This window comes from Gobio gobio, assembly GCF_949357685.1.
Source record: "Gobio gobio genome assembly, chromosome: 5".
In the NCBI taxonomy this organism is placed as follows: Eukaryota; Metazoa; Chordata; class Actinopteri; order Cypriniformes; family Gobionidae; genus Gobio; species Gobio gobio.
In genome coordinates this window covers 9,163,439-9,187,685 of record NC_137101.1, presented here as the reverse complement: position 1 = coordinate 9,187,685, position 24,247 = coordinate 9,163,439, and the positions used below count along the sequence as shown (strand labels likewise).

Genomic DNA, 24,247 nt, shown 5'->3' with positions numbered 1-24,247 from the left:
GAATGCTCTGTTTGAAGGGGCGTGTCTGCTGTGAGACTTGGCTAACATCTTAGCATGTGAAATGGCTAGTATAACATGTGGAATTCTCTCAAACTTTTATCACGTTTTTACTATTACAACTCTCAAGGTTAACTAATCGTGAAAAGTGTTTATAGCATTGCGTTTTATTTAGATCGTGGGATGAAAGGTTGCAGTGATGAGCATTAGCCGATGACAGACATGTTGAGTGTATGAATGCAGCGATCTCGTCATTGCAACTCGATTTCTGCACACGAACGAATGCTTTCATCATAACTAACAGAGATGTGTTTATTATAATGGGAGTTTTGGCGAGAGTCCAGAACTCAGTCACTGATAAACTCGCTGTTTGATTGACAGCTCCAGCAGATTGTAAAGGGAGCGTTCTTTGATCGCTTGGGCTAGGCAAGGCAAGTTTATTTATATAGCACATTTCAAACACAATGGTAATTCAAAGTGCTTTACAGAGGAATAAATGTTCATAAGAAATAAAAAATACAACCTGAATTGCTTAGTTTGGGGTACCTCTATCTATGTAATTTAATCACAGTTTAAATAACAGGGCCCGTATTCCTGAAAAATCTTCGCTCCTAGTGACAAAATTCTTAGAAAGGTTGGCGTTTCCTCTTGAAAATAAATAAATATTTTCATATTTCAATATTTTCAGACCTGGAACCATCCCAGAAACGGTGATGGACACCTGGTTTGGATCATATCTTCTGCTGTCTGTTCGGTGACTGATAATAAGAAGATCTAAGCATGCTCTAAAACCATTTTTAGTAGAGAAAAATGATAGGTGGCAAAGGCAAAGATGTTTGTTTTAATAAATTGAGACATATTATCAAGATGAACTGCTGAGATTAGACTGTATACGACGACCTGTCTCCTTCTGTGAGAACTTATTTTTATTCTTTCTCTGGAGGCTGTAAAACATGAGAAATATCGGGAGGGTGACTGGTTCTTGGATCCTGAGACATGCAGGAAAGTTTGTCTTGTGTCAGCGTGTACCAGCATGATTTCCTTTCTCAAGGGGAAGGTGTTGTTCTACTAGTGTTTTGAGGCTGATGAAAAATGTATTTTTACTTTTGGATATGTGGATGTGTTATGCAATCTGCTGTGCTGAAGGGGTCATATGATGCTTTTTAACGTTTTCCTTTTGCTTTGTATCTGTTTGTGCAAACAATATGCAAAGTTACCAAGCTCAGTCTCCCACAAAGGGATTTATTCTAACAGTGAAAACTGATTCAGACCTGCCTAAAACGCCTTGTTTGACATCCAGATATTACTTCCTCGAACGTCCACGTCACAATATGAAATATTAGCATAATGGCCGTCCAAATGCATACACAAAGAAAGAAGGTGACTCTTCAGTGAACTGCAATGTTCTCGCCATGTCACTGAAACATTAATACATTATAAATGTGTTCAGCATTCAGCAACAAATATATTCAGACTAGACCGAGACGATATCAATCCACTTCAGCTATGTGTATATTAGTCTGCATCAGTCAGTAAATAGTTGGCATGTCTTTTAATCATGCTAACGTGAATAGTCTTTATATAGCTCTGTTGTGTTTGTTTTATGTTTGTTCTGAGAACAGTGGAATTCCTCCACAACAGTCTAGATAGAAGAACATTCGGCCAATCACAGTGCACTGGGTCTGCTGGCCAATCATAGCGCACTCAGCTTTTTGGAAGGTGGAGCTTTGTAGAAATCAGTGCATTTCAGATAGAATGGGAAATGAGGTACTGCTATAATGTACAGTATGTGTTGTTTTTTTTTTTTTACATTAAATGTTTACCTATTCTATCACACCCAATAATTAAAATAATACACTTTTAAAATAGCATCACATGACGTTGTTAAGAGAAACACTTTATGAAATAGTGAAGCCATTGTAGGATCTTTGTAGTCCTTATAGTGCCTCATAATGTGATGCTTGTTACCTGTTTTTTGTTAGATGCAAATGAACATGGCCTTTTATTATTATTATTTTTCATTTAAATTTGAATTAGTTTAAAATTAGTTTTAATGTATCAGTCGATATTAGATATTTACTTGTGAATTCTTATTTCCTTTTTTACATTTAGATTGCTTTTGCCATAAACTAACACTCGATTAAAGTTCATCTTTATAAACACTAATAACGTAATAACACTGTTAAATGTTATCTTTATAATGTGCAGAGTGAAAAATAGATATTCATTTTGATAATGTTGTGAGCATTGTAGCATTTTAAAATATTGATTTGATTAGATTTTTAAAGAAATTACATTTATTTTTGAATGTATTAGTTGATAATAGATATTTATTAGTAAATGCAAATTTTCTCTCTTTTTATATTAGATTTTTGCCATTATCTAACACTCACTTATAGTTAATATTTATAAACATATGTTATCAAATTGAATCAAATTGTTATCAAACTCAAAATGAATATCCATTTTTCATACTGCACATAATTTATTCCTGTAGCATTTAAAATGATTGATTTGATTTGAGTTTAGTATTTTATTTAGAATTGATTTAGTCATTAATATTGTAATCTATGCTATTTTATGTAATTGATCAATTATTGGCCATAACAAAATAATTATTGATTGATCTATATCAGCCAGAATTGTAATGTCTGTGCATCCCTAATGTTAATTTGAAATATCATACTAATTAAAGCAGAGGCACAATTTTGTGAGTGACATCACCTCAGTTGTGTGTCCTCTGCTGACCCTAGCTGTACAAATCTCAGCTCCCACATTTTCACGACGTCTTTCACAATCACATTTACCTACAAATGCAATAGCAACTCTGTGACCGTGCTGAGCAGGCCGGACTCAAGCTGTCCAGATCGAGAGAGTCCAGCAGGATTCTGATCCTCCCGAGTCCCTCGTGTGGTTTAGCACGTCTAGTGCGGGCAGCCCATCTTTGACCTAATTAACTCATGCAAACAGATGGACAGACAGGGGACCTGTCAGGCCAGAAGAAAAGCACATTCAACACCGGCTCTCTCGTTTCATGCTAGCAGGTCAGAACTAGAGATGAGAATTGATTCGTTGATCCAGAGTCCCAGAGGAAGGTAGAGGCAGTCAATGATGTGTTTGCTGAAGAGTTTGTAACAACATCTTTGGCTTATAGCTCTAAAGCTGCCGGCATGCGATGCTAATGTTTAATATCGGAAACTTTTGAGTGGTTCAGTTCTATTATTGTATGCTAAAGTGCCCTATTATGCTATTTGTAAGGTTTAGTAGGTCTACAATAGGTTTACATGCATCCAAAGTCAAAAAAACCTAACATTTTCTGATAATAATACATTGCAGCATCACCTTTGTTTCACACAGTGGTTTCGGTCTCTCTCATTTATGTGATCCTGCTCTGCTGTGATTGGTCGGATGGCCCAGTCTGTTGTGATTGGTCTACTCTGCTCTAAATGTTCAGATGGCCCAGTCTGTTGTGATTGGCCCACTCTGCTCTGATTGGTCAGATGGACCCGTCTGTTGTGATTGGTCTACTCTGCTCTGATTGGTCGGATGGACCAGTCTGTTGTGATTGGTCTACTCTGCTCTAAATGGTCAGATGGCCCAGTCTGTTGTGATTGGCCCACTCTGCTCTGATTGGTCAGATGGACCAGTCTGTTGTAATTGGTCTACTCTGCTCTAAATGGTCAGATGGCCCAGTCTGTTGTGATTGGCCCACTCTGCTCTGATTGGTCAGATGGACCAGTCTGTTGTGATTGGTCTACTCTGCTCTAAATGTTCAGATGGCCCAGTCTGTTGTGATTGGCCCACTCTGCTCTGATTGGTCAGATGGACCAGTCTGTTGTAATTGGTCTACTCTGCTCTAAATGGTCAGATGGCCCAGTCTATTGTGATTGGTCAACCGATTACAGCACATATTGAAACGTCCATTAACATATTTGAATTTCAGCTCCAGAGCTTCCTCAGCACTTTCGTATACTGTGATATGAACAGTAATGATAGCGTCTGTTTTACCGTATCAAACAGCCTCCTCTTGACATGTCGACAACACGAAACAAAAAAAACCTCTTCTAGGCCTCAGCTATAACTACAGTGTTTAACGGCGGGTCAAAGTAGACACTGTTCGCCGGCAGCCAATGAACACCATTGGCTGGCATTATGCTAATTTATTACAAACCTATAGAGGTTAATTGCGGAAGCAAGACTGGAATTATTGACGACTCATTTCAGGCAGTCCAGAATCAGATCTTTCTTTTAGGAGACACTAACTTAATTGAATGTATGAAACTTTGCAGACCTTTTACATTCATAAACAGCCATACTACACACCACATGAAAGGTAATATCTGAAAAAGCATAATAGGGGCACATTCAAAAATAAGGAGTAGACTTAAAAAAAAACAGACTTGCATTTGATGTTCTAGAGACCAGAATATCATAGAAACATTAGTGTTGGGACTCGTATGACCACCCTAGTAACTGTAAAGTAAAAGTGCAGTAAAATCGTAGAACAAACTGCATATCAACTTCCTGGCAACCATCCACAACATCTTAGCGAAGTTTTGCAGTAGTACTCGCATCGACACAAACACAGCATGATTCTGAGCCAAATAATCCAATGTGAAAGAGTCAAGGCAGGTGGAGGAAGGTGGAATCAAACTGAAGCAATCGAACAGTGTGAAAACGGCCCACGGCTATTTTGGCCTGGCAGAGATTCAGTTTGGATCCAGTTTTTTGGAAGGTTGGTGCATCTTCTACACTTGGTGATTTTCCAAAGAAAATTTTAAAACGTTCTCCTCTCCTATTCCATCATCCTGATTTACAGATGGTACAGAACAGATAATAAACAATTTCTTAAATGATTTCCGCTGAATTGAGTAAATAAAGCAGCCAATTGGTTCTCCCTACAGTTAGTAAATGTGATAACATTGTTGCAAGGTCTGGAAAAAACCCAGAGCCAAATGTGGCAAGAATTTGACAAAAATTGTAGAATGAGTAGTGAAATAAAGTTCATCTTTGGTGCTTGGCCCTTAAAAATTGTTAATTTCAGTATGTTTATGTAACATCTCACTTGCTTTTATTCAATTATATTATGTAGGCATAAACACTGCACTGTAAAATTATTTTGTAATAAAACAAAGATTATTGTAGTACGTTTTACAAGAAAATACTATTTCTGTTTTTCTACTTCAAAATGTCATGTTTAATGAAACGTTAATTGCAGTTTCTTTAAATTGTTTGTGGAATTTGCTAGTCATTTCTGAGGGAAAATTATTTCTACACTAAAAGTGTATTTGACAGTCAACCACCATTGGGTCTCTAGATATCGGAGTTGACATTCACAGACACTGAGAGGATAACCAAGTTTAAGAGAGATTGTAACATGTTTTTCTGTGGTTTCTTAGGCCCTGTCCACACGGAGACCCGTTTAGCTGTAGACGTAAACATTTAGTATCGTATCAGCGTTTCGTCCACACGGATCCGACGTTTTAGGAGCCTGAAACCTGATTTTTTTTAAACCGGGTCCCTGGATAAATCTGAAACCGGCAGCCTTGCGTTTCCGTCTGTACAGCCAATTCGTATATTTTGTGAAACGGTGATGTCATCACAGCCACTGGGCATGCGCGTCATTTAATTACTGTATTTGCATTATTGTAAGGGTAGGTTTAGGGTTGTGGTAGGTGTAGGCGTCAATAAAAATGTATTTATTGTCATTTTATCGTGAGATTTTGCTTCACTTTGACCGTTGCTGTACCCCTTCTAGCCACAACTCTTCTCCGTTTTTTTTGGTGTATTTCTGTGGCAGAATTACAGCGCCACACACTGATCTGGCATGTATACTACATAGTTTTGAGTCCGTTTCAATGGTTTCATGTGTACGCAGATATTTCTTAAGATGAGGGGGAAAAAAAAATTGGATAGGGAAAGCTCTGGCTTCGTGTGGATGTGGCCTTATTGAGTTATCTCTCACCTGTCCCATCCTTTTCCATTTTAGAAATAAGATCCTCAGGTTGGGTATCTGACAGATATCTGATTCATTGCAATGTTCCCTCATTGCAGTTGCCAGAATTTTATGGCAGAAGAGCAGTTTGTGTGCGTATAGATGTGGATTGAATGAAATGCGCTCTGGTTGTAGTTGTTTGAATGCTTATGAATCCATGCTGCCTGTCTAGATGTTCGGTAATGTGAAGTGACAGGCCGTCAGGCATCAGGCAGAGCGTTTTAAGTGAGCTCAAAGCTGACCTCGGTTCCTCCCTATAGATATAGAGGCAGAGGCAGGCACACACTGTCCATTGATGCCGTAACTGAGCCAAAAAGGAGGCAGAACGAGAAGGAGATCTTGGACAAAAAAATGCTGTAATACCAAGCGGCTAGCTTAAATTTATACCGTATTGATTATTGCAGGCAGCTTTGCAGAAAAGTCCGTTACTGACTGCAATTTAGGGTGTGGGCTTGGTCATGTATTCTGACTCAGCACTCAAACCATTACTTTAAAAGATTGGACTCATTTTAGCTTTGTCATCCGCGAAATAAAACATTCCTTTTGTGTGATGTTTATCCTCTGTATAGAAGTAAGGCTGGGTCATATATTGAATATTCACTGTAAATCTGTGATGATTTTGTAGGCAATATAGAATTAAGAATCATGAATCACATTACAATCAGTTTAATGTGCATTCTAATTGATTTTTTTCATTAAATTTAAAGAGACATTTTGTGATTAAATGTTGAAAAAAGGTACAAAAGCTGTTACTGGGGCAGTGCCTTCTCAGAAGGTACACTTTTCTACCTAAAGGGTGTATATTGGTACCTTAAAGGTACATAAAAGCGTACATATAAGTACCTAAAAGGAACAAAAGTGTACCTTTTGAAAAGGTACTGCCCCAGTGACAGCTTTTGTACCTTTTGTGTGTTTGTGTGTGTGTGTGTGTGTGTGTGTGTGTGTGTGTGTGTGTGTGTGTGTGTGTGTGTGTGTGTGTGTATAAATGTATACTGGTGCATTTAAATGAAAATTTGGGTAACACTTTAGTTTAGGGTCCAATTTTCACTATTAAGTTGCTTATTAGCATGCATATTTCTAGGATATTGGCTGTTTATTAGTACTTATAAAACCCATATTAATGCTTTATTCTACATGACCTATTCTACATCCCTTAATCCTATACCCAATACCTAAACTTAACTACCTTGCTAACTTTTAATAAGCAGTAATTAGGAGGTTATTGAGGCAAAGGTCATAGTTAATAGTGAGAATTGGACTTCTGTGTTGAGTCTTACTGAAAAACCCTGATTATTTTAAACTAGATTTTTACTTTATTTTACTACTTGCATTAATTTTGAGTCTGTTTGGCAACTATGTTTAATCTAATAGCAAAAATCACACTTTTAAGTCATTTCAGAATTAAAATTGTTAAGGGTTATGAGCGGATTTATGAATAAGAATAGCTTAATGGCATTTAAGTCAGTTTTTCTGTTGTTTTTGCTGTCCTCCGCTCTGTTCACCTCCGGTTTCTCTCTCTTATACCTCTCACTTTGGTAGCACTGTGGCTTTCCGGAGACTTAAACATACATTTTTAGCATTTGGAGAATTTTATTGGTTTTATATACTTTTGTTGAAAGTGCCACTCAACCTGATATTATTAAAAATAAACTTAGGAGTTCAATATTTTCCAGTTCGGAGATTGATTACATAGTAAACATTAGTTTTGGTTTATTTTTTGTTTGTGAGGATTTGGGTCAAATGTAATGGAAACTTACTTTTCCATGAGGCAGCATTACACCCCCGTTGAAGAGCAGAGCAGTTTGCTGTAATGGAAGGAGATATAGCTGGAAGGAGGGATTGAGAGATAAAGAAGTGGAGGGATGGGAACCTTTTCTTACTGTGTCCACTGTCCAGGTGTAATCCACCTGCCCCGGGGCGAGCCAGATGGCAGCTACTTCAATGGCAAGGGCTTTCGTAGTTCTTAAAGAAACAGTTCACCCCATAATAAACGCTTTTATTATTTTACATTATTTACTTCAAGTATGCTTTTTTGGCATGTTGCTTCAGAGAAATACTTCCATTCTGAAATATCTTAATTGGAAGGTAATAAGTCATGCACTGTAAAATTGGTGTGCCATTTCTGCACACATTTCGTAATGTGTTGGTCCCTGAGTGACTGCCAACCCCAGTTTCAACTCTGCCCCGCCTCTAACACATGCGATACTGTCTTATTATTTCTGAATGGCTCTCTCTAGAGTCTAGTTGTCCTGATCTCCTTGGAGGTGATCATCTCCTGTTCTGTCTTGCTTTCCTTGCAGTGAATATTTTTCCCTGGCTATGCTCTGTTCTGCTGCAAATAAGGCAGTCAAAATTTCAAATCTGCAGTTGTTGATTGTGTTTTTTTGTGTGTAGCTTGTGTTGTTCTCTTTGTGCATGTTCAGAGGTTCTGATTTGTGTTTCTGTATTTTCATTACGCAATATCAGCCCTCTAAAATGCCCTGTCTATTACATACTGTACAGCCTTGTCTATAAGAAGTTGCTAAAACAAAAACTGTGTTAATGTATGTGAACAAACGTGTAAGATTAAACCTTTAAATCTATCTATAATTTAATGCAATTATAATACTAATGTAGAAATAAATAACTAAACCCTGGTAGATTATTTAATTGTTTTTGAAAGAAGTTTCACCAAGCTGTGCTTACCAAGGCTGTATTTATTTAATAAAAAATACAGTATAAACTGTAATATTGTGCAATATTATTATACTTTAACATTTTTAAAGAAAGCATTATTTTATTCAGCTAGGATGCATTAAATTGATCAAAAGTGACAGTAATGTCATTTGTCACAAAAGATTGCTGTCCAATAAATGATGTTCTTTTGAACATTCTATTTATTAAAGAATCCTGAAAAAAGATCAACAATTGTTTTCAAACTTTTGAATGGTAGTGTATGTGTTAGGGACTGTCAACTTACCGATTAGTGAGGTTGACTATTTGTAGATTGCTTTCTTATATTTATGTATCTTTTAGTTTAGCATGCTAACCGTGTGTTATGTTTTAACTGTTGACTTCCCCTTTAACACATCATCATATCTACAAAAATACTGTAATTATTTATGACTACTTTGAGAATTAGTCGACTAGTTGACTCAGTCCATTTTAAAAATGTAGTTTTTCACACTATATATTACCTTAATTTAAGAAACAAAGCAAACTGCTACATGACAAGATAAAATGTGTACGAGTCTCATGAGATTTTCTCATGAAAAGATCTATCTAGCTGGCATACAGTAAGAGAAAGTGAAGACTTTTTTTATTTTTTCTCTCTTTTTGAACTGATTGTGTAACCTGAAAAAATTGGTTGCTTGCAGATGCTAGATTCACAGATTTTCACAGAGACTGTGGCACCTCATTACGGGCCAAATTACTTCAGTATAACACCTAGCCATACAGTAGGTGTAACACCTGTGGTTGAAGTTAAACCATGTGCTTCATTATAGAAGGAAAAAAATAATACAGATGTATTCATGCCGCCACTACGGCTTTACTAAACGTATAACAAATAAGTTGGCAAAACTCAGTTGTAATATATTTTAATTGCTCTGAACTTGAAATATTTGAGTAAGCTAATTCATAAATTTAACTTAATAATATCATTTAATCTCAATTTTTTGTAGTGGAAAACTTGACTAGCTTTAACCAGCTAATACAGTAAATGGCACCTTGCTAACTGGTTACACAATGCTTTGGTAGCATTAGCATAGCACTGCATGAGGACAGCAATATAATACATTTATCATATATCTGTTCTCAAACTAAGCTTATGCTCCACTCATCATAATGATGGTAACCCTACAAAAAACCAACATAACAGAAACTCTTCTAAACTAGCATAACAAAACATTAAACACTACTAAATCTCATACTTAATGTTAATATTGCACAAAAACATAATATAACACTTAATTTTGGCATTTACTGTCCCTTTTGAGTGTCATGGCAAAGCATGCTGGGAAATAGAAATTCCAGCCCAATTTCAGTTAAATTTAAGTTAGTCTAAATTAAAAGAAACAAGTTCATAACTCAAAACAATGAAACAATTCAGATTACTTAAAATGTGTCAGTTTTGAGAACTCAGAAGAAAAATAAAGTTCTGAATACTAATGAAAGATAATTAGTTAGAACTAATTTGTTTAATTCGTGTTGGCTCTACTCAAACTGAGCATTTGGGTTTACACTGGGCAATGTTTTTCAGAAACACTTTTTGATATATTCTGGTCGAAACTCTCTACACATCCTGATAGCAGTCAATAATAGAAGTGGTCTTAATATTAAAAAAATTACTTGTGTCTTCTGTGGAAGTCTCAGGACCAAAACATTATTTTCCAATCATTGTATTCAGTCCGAATGCCATTAAGAGATGGCAACCCTTGAACTCTCTTAATCTGCAGCAGTCAGGTGTACGTTCATTATTAATGTAATGTTATGTGGTCTGAGACATGAGGCAATTTAACGCTTTGCAAGCTGTGTGCGTTCATTTGATTTGGTGGAGGCGTGGCTTTGGAGACTCTCTAAAGGGAGGGTGGGATCTTATGCTTTCAAAGCTAGCTTGCCATTGCTAGCCTATCCGAAATTACCCATTCTACCTTTTAATAAATACAAAGCCATTGACGGGGTTGTGAAACCAAATCTCTAATCACACATGTATACAGCTTTGTGAACGCTCAGAGAGAAGGACTGTTTATTTGAGTCCAGCCACACACGCCAGCTGCCTTTTGTCTTGTGTGTTTATCCCTGATGAATTACTTCATTGTCTCTTGTAAAACACATCTTTGTTTTGTAGCGATACTAGGTCACATGACTCATGAGTGCATGATTTCTTCTATAAAAGCTATTTTATCACAAAATTAATTTACAAATTTAACTCATTTTAAAGCAAAAGAAAGTGGTACAGACGGTTCAATGCATCTGGTTTTTAGGTTTGAGATTATAAACCCTTGATATTTGCCACAAATGCAGTTTAATGCTAATTTATTGAGAGGATGCTGGCATTGGACATTGGAGCCATGTTTTGGTCTATCCCAAAGGCTAGGAAAATGCTTAGTGGGGTTGTGATCATGCCCAAGCCAACATAGCCACACTCTCTCAGTAGGAAGGAATCTAAAGTTAGAGCCACAATGCGAGTAAATCTACATGAAAATGAACCCAACGTGAAGTATGCCAACCACAAACTCCCGTCAGACTGTCAAACACATACACAAACATGATATACAGAACATGATACAAAGGCTAGGAACAAAACAAAACCGTTCAGTCTCATGGAGAAACTGTGATAGTCTCTAGTAGAGAACGGAGCCGGGCTGCTGATAAGATGCACAGGGGGCAGCGAGACCACAGAGCTCCTTCCTCTGCCGGCGAACGGAAGCCAAATCATTAAAGCACTGGGCATGCCTAACCCTGTCACATTCCCTGAAGCTGAGACAACATGTTTTAAATGCCTGCACTTATGTAATCACCTTTTATGCATTAGTTAAACCTGTCAGATATTAAAGCAAGTTGCCGCTGATGAAAAAGAACTGTGGTGAGAAGATGGAGAGAGATGTAGAACGAGAGACAGAGGTAGGGCTGAGAGTGCAGAATAGGTATTGGAATGAAGCCACAGAGCTAAAGTAAATACAGTGTGGCATGTGAATGACCTACATAGAGCCTAGTGAAGGAGGTTAAAGCGTACATTGTGCCAGGCTTGTTCATTAGCCTTTTATTTCCTCTCTGTGAAGAGTGCAAGGAAGCAGACGCCAGGGAAAACTCTCCATAAGTGCTGCTATCTCAATGAAAATATGTCACGGAAATTGTTTTAACTCTTCGTCTCTCTCTCTCTCTGTTGCAGGAATATAACATGACCAGATTAAATGGATAAAACCACTCTTCAAAACCCAGCGTCATATGGTGAAAATGAAACCTCTGCGTCTCTTGTACAGTTAAAATAACCCAAATCTAGATCACAGACTCCTCAAGATTAACAAAAATCAACTTCTCAGTCCATATCAGCCCTCTTTTCTCATCACGCTTGCCCTTCTCTGATCAGAGCTGCCATGTACGGTAGTGCCAGATCCGTGGGTAAAGTGGAGGGTAACCACAGTGGCGGGAGCAATCAGAGTCCCGGCCGTTCGCCCCGTCTCCCGCGCTCGCCCCGTCTGGGCCACCGCCGCACCAACAGCACAGGGGGCAGCGGAGCTGGAGCGGGAGGTCCAGGGAGTAAAACCCTTTCCATGGAGAACATCCAGTCCCTCAACGCTGCCTACGCCACATCCGGCCCCATGTACCTCAGCGACAATGAAGTGGTGGCATCTGGCCCGGACCTCCCGAAGAGCACCATGACTCTGGGCCGTTCGGGGGGACGGGTGCCTTACTCCATCCGCACGACTGTCATGGGATCCAGCCCGAACATCGCCACCGGGGTACCCGGCTCCTCACCCAACGATGCCATTGCTTTCGGAGACCACCATATGCCTTCCAACCTGGCGTCCACTGTGCCTCATTCGCTACGCCAGGTGCGGGACAACACCATCATGGACCTGCAGGCCCAGCTCAAGGAGGTTCTCAGGGAGAACGAGCTCCTGCGCAAGGAGGTGGATGTGAAGGAGAGCAAACTCAGCTCCTCCATGAACTCTATTAAGACCTTCTGGAGCCCCGAGCTGAAAAAGGAGCGCGCACTGCGCAAGGACGAGGCGTCGAAGATCGGCGTGTGGAAAGAGCAGTACAGAGTCGTCCAGGATGAGAACCAGGTGAGAGAAACCAGCTGTTGTGTACTTTCTCCAGGATTACGTGGAGAACTCATTTTATGACAACATATTCACAATGCATAATAATGAGACATATTTCAGAGTAAATCAGAATATATGGCAGGCAATATTGTAGCTTCCGTTTTGAAGTCTTTTATGCTTGCACCTTGTCATAATTATTTTCATGTTTTGGCCAGGACATACATTACAAATATAACACTGAAATTTAAATTTAAATAAAGGTTAAATTAATTAATAGAACTTTAAATGAGCATTAGATGACGACAAATGTAATATAAATGTAAAAATAGGTGGAAATGAGCATGAACAAATTCAATTGACAATTTTTTTTATGGCAGTAAAGACATTTTATAATGTATACAAATATTTCTATTTCAAATAAATGCTGTTCTTTTAAACTTTCTATTCATCAAAGAACCCTGAACATTTTTTAAATAATTTCCACACAAATATACAAAAGTATCAAAAGTAGCTTTATTTGCAACGTTTCGGTCCTATGACCCTCATCAGGCATATACACCTTATTCAAAACACAGACACATTTAAAAACATCTCATGACCAATCACTGAGAAGATCCATTATATATCATATAATAATATTGAGAATTTTTCCTCATGCATGTCAAAAGGTTATTGTCAAAAAAATCACCAACTTTATCACCTATGATATGATTTATGATAAAACAATTCTCAATATCATATGATTATATGATATGATGATATAATGATGCATGAAATTACTGATTCATCTTCTCAGTGATTGGTCATGAGTTGTTTTTAAATGTGTCTGTGTTTTGAATAGTGTATGCCTGATGAAGGTCATGGGACCGAAACGTTGAAAATAAAGCTATTTTTGATACTTTTGTAAGTAGATAGTGTGCTGGACTTTTGTTTTTTTTCAACATTAATAATATGAAATTATTCTTGAGCATCAAATTAGCATATTAGAATGATTTCTGAAAGATCATGTGACACTGAAGACTGGAGTAATGATGCTGAAAATTAATCTTTGTCATCACAGGAATAAATGTTATTTTAAAATAGAGAAGTTTTACTGTATTTTTCATTTAAATAAATGCAGCATTGGTGAGCATACAAAACATAACATCTTACCACCAACTAATATATTATGCATCCCTAAATATTGTGTTTTTTTAATCCTAGCATCTGAGATAAAAATCTCTAGATGTAGCTACATGTTGGTCAGTTAGGTGTCTGAATATAGTCTCTTTTCTCTTCTGTAAGCTGGAATATGCAGGTCTTTTAGTGCAGTTTGCAGTAGCCAAAGGGCTTCATCTGCTGAAACACTATGATATGAAACGGTGCACCTGGTACTGAGAAAAACACTATTACTTGCAGATTGGATCTGATTACTGAAGAACATTGTACAAGGCATGTCTTTAGAAATGGCTCTATTTGTCTTTGAGTGTTTTTTGAAATGGCTTGCCGAGAGCCCCTGGACATCTCCGATGAAGCTGATAATCAGAATAAGAGCAGTTTGTTTCGTTCACACCGGCAGGTGTTATGATAAAAACTCTAGATAAGTGGATCTTTTGCGTTTTTATGGTTAAAATGGACTCTGCCTCAGCTGCAGATTCCTGCTCCTTCTCTGCAGACTGTAGTTTAACACATGCCCATCCTGACATTTCCAGTTTTATTCTCCTTCCTCCATGCTGGATTTTAGCTCTGGTGTAAGCTGTAATTTAGCTATTTCCCATGTATTTTTAGGGCCTGCAGTCTACAGCATGTTGCAGACGACAGCTAGCACGTGGCATACATATATTAACATTAACTGTTATCATTATACCACCACCTCTTTTCAACAGAAGATGTTTATGTATTTAGTCTAGTCTAAGGCACAGCCAGATTTTTTACCATTGAGATCTGAAACCTTAAGGAAAGCCCGTCTGTACATCGACGTGCAGAGTTAACTTTGAACTCAGTTGGGTGCCAGGGACCTTCAACACTCTTTCTGCACGTGGCTCTGATCCTGCTTCGCTTTTGCCTGGGCTGAACCGTGAGGCTAATGAGGGGCTCATCGTCATTGCCTTTGATGCCTTTCATTCAGGCCTCCTGCCCGGGTGACGTTTTTTGAGTACTCCAGTGCAAGACGGGTGACTCCCCCCACATGCTCTGCTTAGTACAGTGAACTGGAGTATTTGACTGATGAAGTCATGAGGCGGTTTATCTAGATAAACTAGATCAATATTCAAAAGAACCTTGAAATGAACACATCAAATTCTCTGGAGAGAGAGCCATTCAAAGACGGGATAAAGGAGCTGGAATAAGTGGAATGAGAGTTGAATGCTCCTTAGGGACCTGTTCAATTATGAGATGTGACACAGCAAACCCTTTTAGTCAGCCAACTCTCATTCATTCACCTCCTCTGCTCATATCGCTCGCTCTCTCTTCATTCATTCAGCCCACATGCTAGTTCACTGGATTCGTGAGCACGCTCTCTCTTTCCTTTAGGGATGCACTGACAATAATATTATGGATGAACGATAAACAAAATGAATGAATAATCATTTAAATTGTATAACTGAGAAATTTTTATTCTAATATTCTTGGCAATAACCGAAAAATGTCTGATGCAGTATAAACGCTTTCTCTAATGTCTAAATAATTGTTCTTTTGTCGAAATAAATTAAAAATAAAATGCTAAATAAAAACAAAAATTTGAATGAATTTAGGCAACCCTTTATGATGTACAGTATGAAATTTATAATGAAAAATGTATATTTAATTTTAGATTGGCTAAAGATTACAATTAACAGTGTTGTTATTAGTATTTTTAAAGATTAACTTTACGTTAGGTAATCTAAATGTAAAAAAAAAAATGGCGATATGAGCATGCACAATTAAAGTCCCCATGAAATCAAAATTGATGTTTTTGGGCGTTTAGGATTAATGTGTTAGTCTTACTGTTATTTATAATCTAGTGTGCTCCAAAACAATGACAAAATGTGCATTGTGAAGATATAAGCATTCAAAATTTACAGTCTCTCACTTCCGCCAATGATTTTGACATCATTCTGCACTTCAGCTTCTCATCAGATTTTCTGTCCAATCGAATGCTCTCTAGAATCGAAAGCGTCCCGCCCCCTACATTTATAAACAATCTGAAGCTGTGGCTAAAATCAGTCACTTGTTCACACATTTACTACATGTTGAATGGCGCATAGTGCACTATATAGGGGATATGGAACATTTCAGACAGTGTAAATATGCTTTCCATTGGTGCAAACGTAATCTGCTTTCACATTAGTGTCACACAAACCACTGCAACGCACACAGTCTGCTCCAGTCCAGAGACACGATAGCACAGAGCGGATCGTATGCGCGAATCGGTGCAGACCTGAAAACATATCGGACACATTTGAATTCTGCACAGAATGACATATTTTAAAGCGATGTGGAGGAGATTAGGAGGAGAAGCGGTTAGAGATTAGGAAACTGCGGCTTTGCCGAGCTGTGATATAAATGAAATGCTACTGGGTATTTAAAAAAGGCGAGGAGCTGATCGATATGTCCCGCCCTGTCTTCAGTGGAAATGACGTCACAACATTGAATAATGCTGCATGTTTCAGGGCACTTCAGAGGGCCTTTAAATATGCACTATAATGTTACTGATATATTGTGCATCCCTATTTCCTATAGTATTCTGTGACAGTTATTCTTTCTGTAATAAATGCCTTTCTCACACTGGACATGTTGTTGGATTTAAAAGGATCCTTATTTACTTGGTCTTTTTCTTCCAATCTTTCTTACGAACATCTGCTGTGACATTGCCAACATTAGCAAGCACGTTCATGCGAGCCTTCCAGACAGAGCGACTGAGCCAATCGGGTGTCCATCCAAGTGTGTTTTCCTTAAGCATGTGTGTCTGCCCTCTGAGGAAGCGGGAACAGATGGCAGACGCGGCTCCTGATGCGCTTACTGTAGTAGCGTTGTAAAAGGTCCAACGATTTGCGCCCCAATCCCTCAATCTCCTTATCAAATAGTGTCACTTTTCACAGCCAAGTTCCGCCCACACCAATATTCACTGTTCCGGTCAGACTGTTTGTTCCTAATCCGAAATGTTTGAGGCGCATACTCAGAGGAGAACAGATTGCGTAGGTGTTTGTTTGCTGTGTCATGTCAGTAAATGTAACCTAGAAGGGTAGCAGATGGCCATGGGTGGAGTCAGGAGCCGGCCAAACCTCAGGTCATCAAGCTCTGCACTCTCTCAGATGGAAATAAACATCACATGCTGAGCTGAATGACTAGGAACCATGAAAATATCTCACATGATTTTCTTGCACAGTACTTCCTGTTCTGATTATAGTTTGAGTTCTTTATTTACTCATTATGTAATAGATAATCAGCCCATTACTCACAGCAGAATGACTGTGGCATACAATATGCTGTGTGTACACTGTTGGAGCAGGGCTGTAAACACCAAAGAGTTTGAGGGGGACGTGTCTCTCTCGGTCAATATGGGGTTTTTTAAGTGGCAAATGTCTCAAACTTTGAGATGTTGGGCCCTATTTTAACGATCTGAAACGCAAGTGTCAAAGCTCGAAGCGCAAGTAACTTTGTGGGCGGGTCTCGGCGCTGTTGCTATTTTCCCGGCGGGATAAATGGCTCTTGCGCCCGGCGCAAATCTAAAATGGGTTGGTCTGAAGTAGCTTCATTATTCATAGGTGTGGTTTGGGCGTAACGTGAATAAACCAATCCGAGCGTCATCCAACATTCCCTTTAAAAGCAGGTGCGCAAGTTCCATTATGGATTGCTATTATTATGGCGTATTTACCAGGCGCACGCCAGGAGCGGTTCACAGCCGAGGAGACTGATGTTCTTGTAAGAGCAGTGAAAGACAGAGAAGTGAAATTGTAATGTTGTACATTATGGTAAAGGTGATTTCACAGTCTTTTATTTTTTTTTCAGTCTTTCAGTTTTTTCAGTTTTTCAGTCCTTATATACATATATGTCTTGCCACTATTGGGCAAACAGGTCTTATCCTTAATTATTACAATTAGCCTGAATCATTTGTAAGCTAGATTTATGCCTATTTTTTACATCTTCGTGGCACACCACAATGATTTCCGTCATCTCATGTGTTAATATTTTTTTAGTGTAACAATTTATGATTTGCAAAAATAACTGTTGCATCTGTGTAGATTACATGAGCAAAGTGTATGTGCGTTGTGCACGCTATACATTATGGTCAAGCATGCGCCCTTAAAATAGCATAATGAACAACGCGCAACGCGCCACTGACTTTAGACTAGGTTTTTTCTGGTCAGTGGCGCAATTGTTTAATGGAACAGCAAAATAGCACCAGGGATTGTTTGCGCCGGAACACGCCTCCTTTTTTGCGCTGAACCGCCCAGGGAGCGCAAGTTCATTCACTAGTTTAGCGACGTGCTTCTGTGGAGGGAAAAGCGCGCTTTGCGCGGGTGCAAAATAGGAATGACACATGCGTCGGTGTACAAAGTCAATTGCGCTGGGTGCAAGATAGGGCCCTTGGTCTTCTAATATTGAACATTGTTACCCACAACAAGTTTGATTCATAGCCTTAACACGTTCCCTGCCATTGACAATCCCATCAATCCGCATTTTCGTTCAAAATGTAATTGTTTTTATTAAACTTACCCAAGTGTTCGTAAAAAAAAAAATGTATGAAGCTAGAATAAAATGTTAGTTTTTGCTGTTGTTAAAAAGCAGAGGCTCTGTTCTTTCTTTTGATATATTTTTATGTTCCGATATTCATACAACAATATATTCTGGGGGCCTTGACCATTTTGTGGAAAAAAAACGATGGCAAAGAAAGAGTTAAATGCAGTGTACCCCAACTTAAATATTTATAAAATAATATATAACATTTTATTTAATACATTTATATTTTGATAATATATAACATTTTATACAAATAAATATTTAAAAATATATATTTATTTTTAAATTAAATTAATATTGGTTGCAACCAAATAATAAAGTTCTTATTTTAATATATTTATATTCTTTAATGCTTATAGTTGATTATATTATATTACTACTAGTGCTGTGAATCGATTAAAAAACAACAACTAATTAATCACATTTTTCCTGTAATTAATCATGATTAATAAAATAAATAAAAAAGTTGGAGTTTTTGATATTGTAATAATTTCAGTTATTCTCCAAATGAATGAAGAAACAATTTAAAGACAGCGTATTTTAAATATTTGTTGTAATGGCATCTTTTTTTGAATGAAGGCCAGTATCACTGATACTAATGTCGCTATGAAATATTAATGACGTTACATTAGTATAACTGAAAGCTATTTCAACATTTATTAGGCTTTTAATTTAATTGAACTTAAAACAATCTTTATATAAACCCATTATAATACATGTTATATTTACCCATGGCCTTCCCTGTTAGACATAGTCTACACAGAAATTGAATAAAGTTATCAACACCTTTCTTAACTGCATAAATAATAAATGAAGATTAATCATCATTAAAGCTACAAGATTGAGACGCACCCACACAGACAGGACATTGACATACAGCGCGTTTTCTTGTGTCTTGTCACGCTTAGATTGTTTAAAAGCATTTACATGAATAAGAGCGTGATCATATAATGTAACGCTGGGCAAAAATGCATATGAAAATGGACGCTGTGTTAATTGCATTAAATACTTTTAATGCGTTAAACTGAAAAAATTAATCGCCCACGTTAACGCGTTAATTTGCCCAGCACTAATGAATACTTCTTGGAGATTTAAACAAACCACTACCCGAAGTATTTCAATTCAGTGCATAAATGTATTCTTTGAACTGCAGACATGAATGATAACTCAAATTGAATGGCTTGTTTTGTGCTATTAGTTTTGTAAGTGATCATGCACACCATTTTTGCTTGTGAACAATAAAAAAAATACCAGAATATCATAGCTGTGCTTTTTTGACTTAGGCTAGTAAGCAACCACCTAGCGAGAACACCCTAGCAACCACATAACGCACTAAAAATGACTCCGAACACCTTAGAAAACGCAACACCCTAACAACCACCCACAACAACTTTGTCTCTCTTGTAGAGCTCAAGTTTAAAAATAAACCACCAAGATGGAACAAAATGTCTTTTTGGGCTTGCTTTGTTTGCTCGCTTATTCTTATTTCATTTCTCAAGCAGTCCGTGCTGATTAAGGAAAGTCTAACAATGTTTGAGTCATGTTATTTGTGTCATCTCTAGAGTGATGTAGTAAAAGGGTGGAAGAAAGAATGCAGGGACGACCGATCGTATTTTTATCCGTTCTCACCACAGGGCTGTGAGCCGCTGCTCTTTGGCAGACGCTGCGGGCCTTATATGGAGTGTGGTAATACAGGATAGGTGTGGAATGAACAGAATCCTTGCATACGGTCACACAGACCTCCTCTACACAACCGTCCTGCTCTAACTCTCTCGCCATAGTTCACTTGTAGGGGAAACAGTGAGAAAGTTGGAGTACGAGAGGCATTGAGAGCAGAGGAACAGATGGGAGAGAGAGAAAGAGAAAAGTTCCATGTAGCTTTTAAAGGGACCATGCATGGAAAAAGGCAGACATGGCATGGGCTGAACTTTTAAGCCTTGGTTTTCAGATTTTTCAGATTTGTTTTTGGATGCTGTGTGTGTCTGCTAGAAGGGATAGGGAAAGAGCAGGATTGCTTTGTCCACTACCACTTCCCAAAACCCCACTGACCGTGCAGATGGCCCCTCTGACATGCTCTGTTAAGATTAAGCCCTTGTGATCAGCTCCATTCTTCCTGTCAGTCAGCAGGAGTTCCGCCCACCTTCAAGGTGTTTATACCTGCTATAGTTTATACCTGCTGAAGAATATGAGGACTATTTTCAGGACATCAAGATTTTTTTGTTGTTGCATTATTTGATTTATTTGATACTTTCCTTTCACAATTGCAATTTTAATCTAATTCTCAATATCTCATTGTCTTTTGTGGCATTTGTCGTACCAAATTTAATTTGAGTTGTTGTATACATGTTCTCATTTATTTTATATATCTTTAAAAATAAATATATTATATAGTATTTATATATTATTTATATTTTACTTCTTAAATTAATGTACAAAAGTTAATTTTCATTTCTATTATTTGTTATATTTTTATTTCAACAAAATGATCAAAATAATGTATGTTAATAAATTACTTATCATATGTATACATACAGTTCTGGAAAAAATTAAGAGACCTATTAACATTGAGAAATCAATGTTAAGTGGTCTCCTAATTTTTTCCACAGCTGTATATGCACACACTGATCAGGCATAACATTATGACTGGTGAAGTGAATAACACTGATTATTTCTTCATCACGACACCTGTTAGTGGGTGGGATATATTAGGCAGCAAGTGAACATTTTGTCCTCAAAGTGGATGTGTTAGAAGCAGAGGTGTCAAAAGTATTCGCATTCATTACTCAAGTAGAAGTATAGATACTAGGGTTTAAAAAGACTTCTGTAGAAGTTGAAGTATCAACTCAAGCGTTTTACTCAAGTAAAAGTGTAAAAGTACTGGTTTCAAAACTACTTAAAGTATAAAAGTAAAAGTAATGTAAGGGGAAAAAATGCCATTAAAGGGGTAGTTCACCCAAAAATAAAAATTCTGTCATCATTTACTCACCCTCAAGTTGTTCCAACCGGTATGAGTTTCTTTGTTATGAAGATATTTTGAAGAATGTTTGTAACCAAGCAGATTATATGCAACCATTGACTGCCATAGTAGGGGAAAAATGCTATGGCTTTCAATGGTTGCATATAATATAAAGATTTCCAGCCCAAAAACTCACCAAATGAACATTTTTATATATTATATATATATATATATATATGTGTATATGTATATATATATATATATATATATATATATATATATATATATATATATATATATATATATATATATATATATATATATATATATATATATATATATATATATATATATATATATATATATATATATATATATATATATATATATATATATATATATAAAATTTATATAAAAATATATATATATTAAAAAAAACAGTTATTGATAACATGCCTCTGAATTTTGACTTTTTGCACCTTTACAATACTTATAGGCAACTAAGTTAGTCACTCCAAGAAAAAGAAAAAAAACTTTAACTGTCAAAATAATGTGATATTTTATTGCCATACCAATCAAGGTTGATAAGTAAGTTAGCATTTTATCTCCTTAAAACATAACATTGATGATAAAAAAATAATAATCTATTTCCCAGTAAAACGGATCAAATATGACTATATAGTATATGTCCAGGTAGAAACTGTCAAAACGGCTATCCCTCAGAAAAACACATGCATCATTTTCAATGTCAACAGTAAGAAGCCAATTTATGTGCAAAAAGTGCCTAATAGGCCTATATAGATTGGAAAAAGCAATGTAATTAACAGGCATTTCACACGTTAATGCACACACCACTGCCAAAATGCGCAATTCATTGATACTGTACAATAATCCGCCAACAAAAAATAACAACAATGCGCTTACCTTTGTGTTGCACTTTGCTTTGACAAAACTACAGTATGTCTTTCGTGAAGTACATGGCACATAAACTTAGCACAGTCAAAACTGATTAATCGTTTATTTAAACCTCTTTCAGCAGCTGTCGGGGTTGCAGATGTCCTAAGTGTGTATACGACGATGGACAGGACTCACGGTTATATTTATAAAGAGTCTTCGAGTCACAGGTGTAATTCACATTTGAGAGTTGAGTCACTCTCCCACTCTTTACTGTAGATACAACTTACTGTATATTTATTCCACTGGCATAGCGATCACTGGAATATACAGCTACGAGTCATCGCGCTAAAAACATAGGCTAAAAACCCGGCTAAAGTCATAAATGAGCACGTCTGCCTGCTGATCGCTGATTGGCTGAAAGTGCCTGCTCGTCGGCGAGAACCCGCCCTATCTGGCCCCATTGTGTGTGTGATTTGTGCCGGTGCAGGCGTGATTGATCGCCTACAACCCAATAGGGTGTCGGAATGGTTTGTGTTTATCCTACTCATCCAACCACAATCAAATTCACTCTATCCGCATGGCGCGATTTATCTGGATAGTTTTTTTTTTTTGACGACAAGCCGGAATGAAAACATGCCGAAATGGAATAGGAGTAACGAGGCTATTATTAAAATGTAAGGAGTAGAAAGTACAGATAATTGCTTGAAAATGTAAGGAGTAGAAGTAAAAAGTAGGCTGAAAAATAATTACTCCAGTAAAGTATAGATACCCAAAATTTCTACTTAAGTAAGGTAACTAAGTATTTGTACTTCGTTACTTGACACCTCTGGTTAGAAGCAGGAAAAATGGGCAAGCGTAAGGATTTGAGCGAGTTTGACAAGGGCCAAATTGTGATGGCTAGACGACTGGGTCAGAGCATCTCCAAAACTGCAGCTCTTGTGGGGTGTTCCCGGTCTGCAGTGGTCAGTATCTATCAAAAGTGATCCAAGGAGGAACAGTGGTGAACCGCGACAGGGTCATGGGCGGCCAAGGCTCGTTGATGCACGTGGGGAGCGAAGGCTGGCCCGTGTGGTCTGATCAAACAGACGAGCTACTGTAGCTCAAATTGCTCAAGAAGTTAATGCTGGTTCTGATAGAAAGGTGCCAGAATACACAGTGCAGCGCAGTTTGCCCACGCATTGACCCCTGTCCACCGCCGAAAGCACCAACAGTGGGCTCGTGAGCATCAAAACTGAACCACTGAGCAATGGAAGAAGGTGGCCTGGTCTGATGAATCACATTTTCTTTTACATCACGTGGCCGGGTGGTGCGGTTGCGTCGCTTACCTGGGGAACACATGGCACCAGGATGCACTATGGGAAGAAGGTGAGCCGGTGGAGGCAGTTTGATGCTTTGGGCAATGTCCTGCTGGGAGTCCTGCCATCCATGTGGGTGTTACTTTGACACGTACCACCTACCTAAGCATTGTTGCAGACCATGTACACCCTTTCATGGAAACGGTTCTCCCTGGTGGCTGTGGCTTCATAAAGTTTTTGACTTGCAATTTGAATTCATACATAAACAGAGCAGCCTCTTTTAATCAGATTTACTCTAATTGAAAATGTCTGTTTTAGAATGATTATTGCCATCCAATTATGCCGTCCCCTGTTCACATCTGGTTAATTACATAATCGCATTCAGTTGTCTGGCTTTGCCTCCCTTCGAGGGCTTCATGACACAGCAAGTCTCGGTTGCCATGGTTGCCTTGCAATAGCAGACCCTCCGCAAGAGCCAGCTTATTTCTCAATGAGCCCTTTGAATCAAACTGTGGCAGTTTTCCTTTAATAAAACTCCATTCAAATCAACATTTCAATACTGTTTTTGAAGATAAACAGTGTGACATAGAGACTGTCCTTGGATATCAATTAGCTTTTAACCACCAGTATTCATTTTAAAGTCGCATGATGTATTATT

The 24,247-nt window shown here is 37.7% G+C and overlaps 1 protein-coding gene across 1 annotated transcript in view; it reads left to right on the top strand.

Annotated features, from left to right (window-relative positions):
- Positions 1-24,247, top strand: part of erc1b (ELKS/RAB6-interacting/CAST family member 1b) — a 266,460-nt gene that overhangs the window by 4,743 nt on the left and 237,470 nt on the right. The window contains exon 2 of the mRNA XM_079817695.1: positions 11,865-12,762. Within this exon, the coding sequence (XP_079673821.1) occupies positions 12,070-12,762 (693 nt within the window). The 5' untranslated portion in view covers positions 11,865-12,069. The remainder of the gene's footprint in view (positions 1-11,864; positions 12,763-24,247) is intronic.